The following is a 10895-nucleotide window of genomic DNA, read 5'->3' as shown; positions in this document are numbered from 1 at the left end:
ATCGAGAAAAATAGAACTAAATCATGGCTTCAGCATCTATAGATCTATTTCCGTGTGATTCTAGGTGCCGCCATGCCTCAAAAGGAGGTAAGAGAGGAGATGTATTGCCGTTGATTCTCTCAAAAACTCCACTGACGAGGTAGATGTGATAGTGCAAATTACATGTATAAAGATATTGCCAAGCTCCAAGAGCGCTGGCGCTAATCGTGAACCCTAAAAGAGTATAAATCTTATTACCAACGGTTTAGCAGTTATTCAAGTTTTTCTACCCGTCAAATAACCCTTAACAATCTAATAGCCTGAATATGCAGTTACTTTCATTTGATTATTAATACTAATTTATTCATTTAAACGCATACAAACATTGTTTTACTATGAAATAACATACAGTTTAGATACATTCGTCATTTTACATGGACTGCCGGTAGAGCTACGTGCTCTTTCCTGACCTTCCCTCATAGGAGCAATTGTCATGGTCATGATTTGTCGACCATCTTCCTTTAAATATGCAGAATCACCTTTATGATAAACTTCACTTTGTTCATCTTGTAGTCGCATAAAAAACATAGAGAACCTACAAGTTTATCTAATTTCCGCGCGTTGTTTGACTTTGGTGAAGAACTGCTCAAGAGACGTCATCAGCCGCTGTCTGAGCAACTTCGGTGAACTTCCCTCGATTTTTGTCAATTTATACTGCAACAAGTCTATCACATTAAGCGGTAGCCATACTTTTTGGCCTGACACGACGGACTCCTGGACGTTCAACATCTCTGGGTTCGAACCGAGTGCCGCTTCCACCTAAAATTTGAGATGAAAGGAATCATCAGAATAGAAGAACAAAGAAATAGAACGCAATCAGAGTTAGTGATTCCTAACGTGTGCAAACGCCTTTGAGTATAGAAGTCACATACGGTTAGCAGTCTAAATAATAGATGTATTAAGAAAATATTTTAGGTTTCCACTAACCATGAGGAGTGCGAGTTCTGTCGCTTCTGTGAGCCGTTCATAAGCAACATAAATCATAAGTAGCTCGGCTGGATTCCTTTTCTGGTACTCAACTACAAACCACGGTGGTAGCGCACACGCCGAATATAGGAAAACTCGCGCAGATACACGAAAGTATCGGCTGCCCTCACTCTCCATTAGAAGATGGCTCAAATAAAACAGAGCAGCTTTAGGTACATCATTAACATACTCTGTGTTCTCAAGGATCCATTCAGGATTTCGGGGACCAATTTCCGTAGCGTCTTCATAGGCTAGTGGCATCTATACGAAGCAGAGATAAAAACATGTATATTAATATTTACCGTAATGTTAGATTTAATCTAATTCTCCTTTCCTATCTATCTATACATTCCATTAGGGTCCGCTAATTAAGGCCGCTCATAGTACGAGTAATTAGATTACCAGAGCCGTTGTAGATACTAAGTGGGATCTCTCTGTACGGCGACTACGTTGTAAAATCATAGCGGAGTTAGCCGGTCGTCGATTGCTACCATCTTGACACACAAACATTGCGTATTTGACACAGCCACAAATAATTGAATAAAAATCAATAAGTAAGACGGATACTGAGCAATTTGCATATCCATATGAAAGCATAAGTTTACCTTGCAACAAGCAAGCGTAACGTTCTCAAATAGTATTGCTTTGTTGAGATTGAAGAGAGCGCACAGCTGTACAACAGAATCATACATTGAGTGTCGCACAAGAAGCGCTACGGTTTCTTCTGCACTTAAAGGCGTTAAGAAGTTCTTCTCTTGTGACGCAAGTTTGATCCAACTCTGTACTAGGCAAAGCTCTTTTTCAATGGCGCTGAGTTCGAGGACTTCCATATTTTCCTCGAATTCGATCGGTACATCATCACCCTCGGAGTTACATGCTGCCAGACTTTCCCACATTACTACATCCTTCCGGCTTTTTGGTCTGACAATAAATCTGTCGGAAATTAAAAATTAATTTTCAATATTCAATTAAAACTTAATTTTTCAGTATCACTTTTCTTATTACAATTGCGACACGAAACCATTATCAGATCATACGTAATTTAAGCTTCATTATACGTATTTACGACGTGTGCAGAAATGTCGACTTTTAACTATTTTTTAATATTTATAGTGTCCTTTAAAGAACCTACCTGTCCTTAAGTAGCTGAAGACCGCTCATAGCTGTGAGGTAGCAGAGCTCTTGTTTGTTTAAGCTCTCAATTCCTTGCAGTTCGCGACTTAACCTTAGACCCTGCTCGAACATAACTGACGCGGCCTGGCGGTACTCTGTATCGCGAATGTGACAACAGTAGAGTAGGTCGTAAAGACATAAATCTATCGTAATATCACTCGTGCGCGCTCGGTGTGTCATGATGTGAAGTAGTTCCTCTCTAAGGTCTCTATGAGGCTTAAACTCGACGAGCACTTCCGGATGCCGTCGGCCCAGTGACTTTGTAATAAGCTCACGAAGGCACGAACGCTGCATTTCGGTGTCCGGTATGGCAGTCAAAGCCTCGCAGGCTTTGTCGATGCGGCTACATTCTAGCTGATGGCGGAATATTAAAGACAGCAATTCAATCATGTACTCAGGTGGCGGCTCGGGTTTTGTAGCAATGGCGGCTTCAGCGAGCCGAATGATTTGATCGTTCGGGCTGTCCATAGATTCTAGAACGGCGATCATTTTCTGATAGTAGATCACACTAATGAGGTCCGGTTCGCATGTCGGAAGGCCGATCTCTTCCAGAACGAATGGGTCGTTAATTGCTTCGTCGTGACTTGAAATAAAAACATCGCAGGCACGCTCCACGTCGCCAGATTTTAAAAGAGCATGCGCAAGGACAAAGTGCTTCAGACCCCTCCGGGCCGGGTCCCACTGAAGTAGACGTAGGAACTCTTGTAGATGACAATACTGACGTTTTTCCATCAAAACCTATGAAATCAATACAAATTCAAAACCGCCATAGGAATAGCATTAAATGTTGCAGGACAATTTAAGTGTTGCGTAATAACAGTGGTCGTCAGCAAAACTTAACTCGTTATTTGGATTCTGAAATGTAAAAAATTCAAGAGTGCTACACCGATACTCCCATTAATTTCTCATTCAATAAGAAATAGTCGATGATTTGTGTGCTCAAAAAGGCATGAATGTCACAGACGGACGTTACATTACCAAGCATATTTACCTGCAACAATTGATAGCTGCTCTCTTGCGAGGGACTAATCAGACAACAATTGTAACGGGTGACATCGTACAGTAGTTGCGTGATATCTTTAACACCGCCGGGTTTACGCTGACCAAGCATTACTGCTGTGTTGTCGTTCGCCAAGAAGAGCTCCATCAGTGTCACTGTCGTACCTTGTTGAGTCGAAGCTGTAGCTGATTGAACTCCTACCATTGGTAAACTTTCAGACAGTGTTAGATTCATTCGCGTGTCACTGTACGTTGTCGTCGGATGAGGGGCAGCGTGGGGATCAGCAGCCGTTTCACAAGCCCATAACACAAGGAAATAGCAACGCATCGTATTCACCGTGGACTGGAGATGCTCTGTCTTAATGGAGTGTGAGTTACTAGCCGGAATATTAATCTCATCGTGGTTTAACACAAGAAGGGCCTCAAAAATTACTAGCCGTTGACACAAGTCGTACATAAGGGTAGCTCGCTGGTAAACGTTCTGTGCCATCAAAGTGATTCCTAGCGGACCAGAGAGCAACGTCGGTGAAAGGTCGACGCCAGCTTCGAGCGGAGGATCAGTGACTTCACTGTCGATCAGGACGATAAGTCGAGACAAAATTTCTGTCCACATTCGGCCCACTGACCTAGCAGCCTAGAAGATGCGGCCGAAAATAATCAATAGAACATGATGGGTGGCAAAGGATACTCAAGAGGCAAAGCGCACTAGATATATATATATATATATATTTTAACAATATTTTCAGAAACAATTTGTAGTGCAGCTAAGATATCTGATACGCAATTCTATTATTCTATATTCTAATTATATATATATATATATATATATATATATATATATATAAGAATTCTTATATAAGAAGAAGATATCTTAGCTGCACTACAAATCATTTCTAAAAATATTGTTAAATATATGGTATGTCATAACGGTATGAAAATTAGTAAGTCCAAGTCGAACAGAAAATTAACCTTTATGAAGGGTTGCTGAAATTCCCTGTTGCTATTAATGGTTCTTGCCAGCTGCCAGATGCATTCTTCAATGGGACCGTTATCGTATACAGCCAATGATAAGTCGTAGAGTGATTCAGGTTCCAGTGTCTGATTAACAAGCCCAAGGCAGTCCACTAGCTCCCTTATTCCCGCGACTTGAACTGGACCCAGACTCTGTGACAGAAGTACCTGTTCGGCATCGTCACACTCTTGAATTATGCCCAGCTGAAGTGTAATCAAAGCATAAAATCGTTAAGATCAGACAAAATGTAATCACAACCCCTCTAAAATACAAACCAAATTTATTGGGTTATACAATTCAATTAAATCCACTAGAAGAGTTCTAATTATGTTTTTGTTTATCTATGTAAATTCTCACAAGTTGAAAATAAGTAGATGAAAACATCACAACATTAGTCAGCTCTGCAGCTTTACAAACAGAAAAAAAACACCGTGTATATAGCGTATACGGCGAAAAAGACCACGACTCTGTACGCACATATGTGCATAAGTAGATATGCAGCTCTATATCAGAGCATTTATACTTGAATCTATCTACCTGGTCAGATTTGACAACAGCTGTAAGCTGCTCGCCTAACACTATTCCAAGCGGTTTGAGTCCATCGTTATGGTATTGGACTGCATACGAGAGGAACTTTTCATAAACTTCCGTTTGCGCTTCTTCTTCATCGACTCCTGAGTCGAGCCGTCTGTCGATGGCTAATGATATTAGTTCCATGATCTCATCGCGTTGCGTACCTGTACAGTTTGAGAACGCGATAGAAACCATCAGACATCCCGGTAATAACGTAATGGTGTTTTTGCTTATTTTACTTAGAAACATGTAATGATTCGAGGTTCGAAATCAACTTCGTTCTGTGCTGCCGTCTGAAATAATGCTAATCGCCTGTACCAGATATAAGACGTGAAACATTTATTGAAAACAACAGATCGACAGACGGTGAAGCATCGGTTTTAGTATTATGCTACTAAAACCCCAGGTAATTAAGAATGAACAAAAGGAAAAACGGGGATTTTCACCTCTATGATAAGAACTAGTAGGATTTTGCATTACCTGTGTCTTAGATGGCAACTTTAGGGAGATATTCCCGTTTGACCCGTAACTATACTGCCTATAAGCCTATAAGAAACATACATATAACCAAAGTTATACCTTGCATTATTGCTACTCGTATCTGTATTGGTATTTCAACATACCGTTGAACTGTGCCAGCGTGTCACCAAACTCTGTTTTTCGAAAAATAGCAACGGTTTTCGTGAGCGCGTTAACCCCAAAACAGTCCCCACGAAAGATCTTGTCTAAGTACTCTTCATTTATTCCGGTATCCTGCAAATGAGTGCGTCGTTCCTGGTATACGTCGAAAATAGTGTAGCACACGAAAAAACATTGAAAATCAAAATTAGTGTAGTAAATAAATATGAAACATACATTAATGGAACATATTAAATAAAAATGCCCTATTATATACCTCTTTATCGCTTTTCATTCAAATGTTGCATCATTATATTGTAAACTCGTCACAGAGGTGTGCAGTGATACCAACGACATCGCTTACTTTGTATTCACCAAACGTTTTACTCACTCCATTGACGGGATCTGCCCAGTGAACAGACATCCAATGAGGATCGGCCACCATTTGGTCCGCTCCATACTCGAACGCCGTCATAAAGGGATCTCCACTTGAACTCACAAAAAGAACCCAGAGTCGTAACGAGTCTGCACCGAAATCCACAATGTTGGTATCAGGAAACTTAATGCTTGCAAGCTATATTTCGGACGCATGAAAACAAACCGTTTGTTTGTCATGATCATAAATACGTAAAAATTGTTAGACGAAGCGTGGTTAAGTATATTATGCTCAACTGCAATATGGATATTCAATTAATGCAATCATCACTTTTGCAAGTCACATCAAGTATTGTCATGCCGGGTAACTGCGAAACAAATTTATTCCTATTATCTAAACATCCGTAAAACACATAGTCCCTAAGGCTTTGGCACAAACCAAAAGAATAAAAAAAAAACACCAATACATATTTAAATGGAATATGTAAGATGGATTAAAATGCCAGAAACCTCAAAATGTCTAAATCAATGAACCTGACTTTGCTGCACCGAATAGTGCATAATTTTGCACATACCGTGGAGAAGCGGACGCCATAATGTGGGTCGACCTGTGGTTTCAGAATAGCAAAACGCTCAAAAGCACGCACGATTAACAAATTACGATTAAGTACCCGCTTCATATCGAAGGATCGGGAACCTCCGGATGAGGTGACCCCTGTATCAAGACAGCCCATGATCTCCGATAAGCTTACGTTGGAAACCACTTCATTACTATAGAATGACCACGCACAGAGCCTGAAACAAAATGCATCAATATTTTTGCTCTAATAACCTAAAAAATAATTTTTATTGCTATTTAATTAAGTCGATATTATAATATATGCGAACAGTAGGTAATCTATCTAAATAAACTAATTCATTCTTTTTATAATTTTAGAAGAATCCATTAGTTCTTCTCCAGTGCCCAAGAGTACATCTAAGAACCGAAAGAGTCGAAAAGGAATTCGATTTTCACATGGCTTTCAAATAAAAAAAATCACTTTACAGCGTTGTTTTTCAAAAGAGAAACAATAATGAATACTTCGTTGAGCATAGTTAGTACATACCGACGGTCGTTTCCTAGGGCAAAAATGAGAAAATCATTTTCGTGCTCAAAGCATGTCACCGCAGCTGGGGCTTCTCCAGAGCCCTCTCGAGGCCGTATGACGGTAGGCAGCATGCCTGTCAAGCGCTTCTTGATTGTCCGAGTTCTTTGAAGTTCCTGGGATTGTGCTTGCCCTGAAGACAAAAAATAGTGTAAATCTATTATAGTATGGGGTCCTTAAAGCCCATAAACAAGAAACATAATTGGATAATCAATGTTATTTATGAATGCGTTCTAGTATTTCAAGCAACAACAAGGTCAATGACATGCGTACCATCAACATAAAAGGTTATGAGGTGAAGCGAGCCTGTTGTTCCGACGACGAACATGCCATCATTACCTGCTGTCAGGTAATTACTGCACAATGTGATCTGAAAAAACGCGAAAATATGCATAACAAAATACATACATAGTTCAGTCCCTTATGCTTGCATTACAGCACGTAGTCACTGAGTAAATAATATGCCATCTCAGCTGATGACAAAATCTTTTTAGATGTTCCTCTTGCTAATCTGCGAGGATAAATTAATTAGCAATCGTGAACAAAAAGTACCTACAACGCCTTTTCAGCACTTCCTTTTTTTGATAAATCACAATTTGACTTAAGGCGAAAACCAGGGCAAATACTGCGTCCTGTTACTAAACAAAAATTTTTTTTTGGTAAGATTTACCTGTCCCGGGAGTGAGGGTAAGTAATAGTCCTTAAGTGCGGAGCCTGCCGCATCTGAAAATATACTGCGAGTTGCGTCAAGAAGACGAGGATGGGGAAACGCCACCCGATGTAGCGAGCCCAGAGTACTAAGAAGGAGGATCACATAGTCCTCTCCACTCTCGGACAATGTCACCGAATCTCCGAGAATTGGTGTATTAATTAGCTTAATTCGTAGCCTAAGTAACAAGAGAAACAGTTTCATAGATCGTTAAACGTTTGCATCCATCTCTGAAAAATGCTTACAGTAACGTACCTAATCAATGTGATGCGTAGGATTAGGTACCTTCTATATATTGCACCTATATTTACAAGAAAAATACAATTCGAATAAGTAAATAAGCTAATAATTCTGACACGTATATATATATTTTTTGCAGTCTCTCACTTTATTTTATTCCTCACTGAATAAAGTGTACAACGCGGCTTAATTATGTTTCAGCCGTTTCATTTATCTTTCTAACAGTTGAAAATTAGTCAGAAAAGAAGCTCCTATGTAAAGATATCGTAAAATAACCTGTTGCCTTGCAGTTTAGAATCAAGGCTTTCCTCGACCAGCTCGATACTTCCTTGCTGGGTTCGCCAATAAATAAAACGGTTCCATGGGCTCGGCAACACTAAGCCGCCGGCTTTCTCGATGACTGATACCGTTTCCAAGCTACCCTGGCCGGTCCCCGTATCTGTAACGATCCCATTTTAATATAAACAATAGCAGAAATTTTATTTAGCCTAAAATCACACGGCAATATTTCGCTTTTAGCCTAAAAAATTATTCTTATTCTCACAATTTATTCTATGAAATAGCTCAAATAATTTAAGCGCACTACAGTGGTCGTTTCACTAGCTAATACATTTTATTTTTACTAAAAACTATAATATTAATTTCTTTATTAGCTTTGAGCTATATAAGGTTTAATATTAACCCCCTTATCATAACTGTAAACAACGCGTTCTTGTAAAATCGTTCTTTTATTTCCAAAATGGTGTATTATACGCGTGTTCAGTTTTGCGGTTAGCGCAAAAACAGAACTCCAGTACAAAATGTACCGGCTTACGAGCCATATCCGCCCCTAAAGATCAACAAGTAATGACTAACAAATAAGCCATTTGATTCGTGTCCATTAGTTGCTTGAGATTAGCTAATAGCAAATATGCAAAAAAGCAAAAGCCACGAATTCTAGAAGTCACTACGCTATCGAGTCCTTCCACTTTATGAAATAGAATAATTTTAGTCTATTTGCTTATGTAATAGTTACAGAAGAATGCACGTTGTCCACTGAAGTACAAAAATTCGCCCTTATATAACAACTACCGTTTGTGCCAGTCGACAAATTCTATTTGTGTCCTGACTTTTTATCGCGTACCGACATTTCCATATCGATCGCAGCTGACAGCCGCTAATCACAGCAAATGATCAACAGTGATCTACACTGTCCCTACACACTAAGCGATGAGTGTTCCTAATTCCAATGTGGTTAAAGTTTTTGTTTTCTGAAATTCATAATTTTGTGTGAACTCGAAATGCAGGAGAGCAGAACGCATCGAACGAGGTGCTCATTACTCACCCAGCAATAATTCTCGCCATTTAACTGGTTGTTTCTGTACGATAGGCAGTTCTCGAAATCCCACAATTTCTGTTGTGTCCATTTTTGAGTATGCTTTAGACATGCCTTTTCACTGAACCACGATAACTGGTCGTTTGTGCTGTAAAATTCAAATAAAACGGCGCACCCTGTAACACACCGGTAATCGCATTCTCGCAGTTTGGCAGCATGCAACAAAATGGCGCCAAAACAAATGTTTTGCCCGCTAAATTTGAACCGTACAAAAATAAACTTAAGCAAACACTCAGCGGATGATGGCGGTTGTCAGATATGACTATCCTCAGGTGTCACACCTTAGGCGGAAGACAGAAAAGAATAGCCTCAGGACAATTACAGCTTAAAGTATATATATGCCCGTTTGATTTGTTATCGGGACTTTTTTGATCTGTCTTCAAGAAGCATAGTAAGAACAGTTGTGCCCCGTGTAAAATATATGCCTCGCATTGTGTGGAGGCTTTTATCAGACGTATGCCATTTTCAGGGCCTTGCTCTCTGTGTTTCCAGTTTACGTCTGGTATCGCGGTTAGGCATTCCTTCTTTAGGGCCTTACTCAGTATGGCAAATAAGTGAATAATATAACTTCATACTTGATTTTGATCTTGATATAGAGTCCAGTTGTCATCACCTGAGCTTAGTAGAATGATCATATAGCTAAAAAAAAAGCAACTTAGTAATTACTATATAGACTTGCAAAAGCTATTTCGATGCTAGCTGCCAACCGCTGCGAACGCTGACATTAACATTTTCTGGGGTGATTCTAGCCTCCACCGGCATATCGATTAACTAAGTACGTTCCAAAACTTGATATGTACTGATTATGCACCTTATAATTTTGACGTTTTTTTGGGTATTAAATCACTTATTATTATTATTATTATTATTTTCTGGGTATTAAATCAGTTCTGAGTCGTGAGGTATCACTAGAGGGGTTATCCAGGAGGAATCTACAGCATAACTGGGCCTACCTCAGTTTCTTGCTGGGACCCGCGACAATTAGACTTATATTGGTGAGTGTCAGTCTCGATGTGGAATATTATGTCGTGTTTTTTCATTGAGTATTGGCTATCCGTGGTTGTCTGTAGGTCTTATTAGACTTATCTGGATTTTCAGTTTAAAAGACCTTTATGCTGCGAGTCTTACACGTCCGGCATTGCCTTTAGGCATTTCATCAGACGGCTGGCTCCTAGTACGAAACGAACTGTGTGTCTATGCCCGGGTTCGCACCGAGGTCACAACGTGTTCCTAAGATTAGTAGGCAAATACTTGTCCAATAGAGACGACCTAGTCACAGTAACCGTTTGTCAACTCAGCAATGATCGCATGTTCATGTTTCATGGCATAGCAAGGCACTCGAAGATATGTGGTTAAATGCATAATCATCACAATTATACACCTAACAGCTTACTAAATTTTATGACGAATTGGACTCTATTTCACGAGAATGGGAAAAAATTGAAGGTAGCTAAGGTAGCTTGTTGATATTCAGCCAGTTAATCTAAATTGGTTCTTATAGTATATATATATATACTTGCAGTCGCAGTAAACAGCCTCATAAGCCACCTTTTCTGCACCAGGCTAAAAGAGGGAAAACACCAGCGAGGAGGGGGAGATACAGTTGGCCATGCGTGAACGAAAGGGAAAGGAGCGATGCGCTGTCTTGACCAAATTGTCTCGTTGATTGTA

At 39.7% G+C, this 10895-nt stretch overlaps 1 protein-coding gene across 1 annotated transcript; it reads right to left on the bottom strand.

The window, feature by feature from the left end:
- Window positions 1-315: 315 nt before the first annotated feature.
- Nup160 (nuclear pore complex protein Nup160) lies at window positions 316-9371 on the bottom strand. The gene is made up of 15 exons (XM_022849459.2): window positions 9174-9371; window positions 8126-8288; window positions 7571-7787; window positions 7174-7270; window positions 6862-7033; window positions 6331-6550; window positions 5772-5954; window positions 5386-5536; window positions 4727-4926; window positions 4147-4392; window positions 3170-3811; window positions 2138-2916; window positions 1611-1938; window positions 967-1266; window positions 316-798 (listed from the first exon to the last, which is right to left on the bottom strand). Exons 1-15 carry the CDS (start codon window positions 9274-9276, stop codon window positions 583-585), a joined length of 4017 nt encoding a protein of 1338 aa, XP_022705194.1. The 5' UTR covers window positions 9277-9371; the 3' UTR covers window positions 316-582.
- Window positions 9372-10895: the final 1524 nt, after the last annotated feature.

The sequence above is a fragment of the Varroa jacobsoni genome, unplaced genomic scaffold, assembly GCF_002532875.2.
Source record: "Varroa jacobsoni isolate VJ856 unplaced genomic scaffold, vjacob_1.0 scaffold_1404, whole genome shotgun sequence".
Taxonomy (NCBI): Eukaryota; Metazoa; Arthropoda; class Arachnida; order Mesostigmata; family Varroidae; genus Varroa; species Varroa jacobsoni.
Note: the sequence above shows the minus strand (reverse complement) of the source record. Positions and strands in the feature narration are given on the sequence as shown.

What these genes read in the sequence shown, in the direction of transcription:
- Nup160 (XM_022849459.2), bottom strand. Translation starts at nt 9,276, where the DNA reads ATGTCTAAAGCATACTCAAAAATGGACACAACAGAAATTGTGGGATTT. An exon ending in GGGCAGATCCCGTCAATGGA is followed by an intron (nt 5,537 to 5,771) that starts GTGAGTAAAACG and finishes GACGTATACCAG; the next exon opens with GAACGACGCACTCATTTGCA. An exon ending in CTGTTGTCAAATCTGACCAG is followed by an intron (nt 4,393 to 4,726) that starts GTAGATAGATTC and finishes ATTACACTTCAG; the next exon opens with CTGGGCATAATTCAAGAGTG.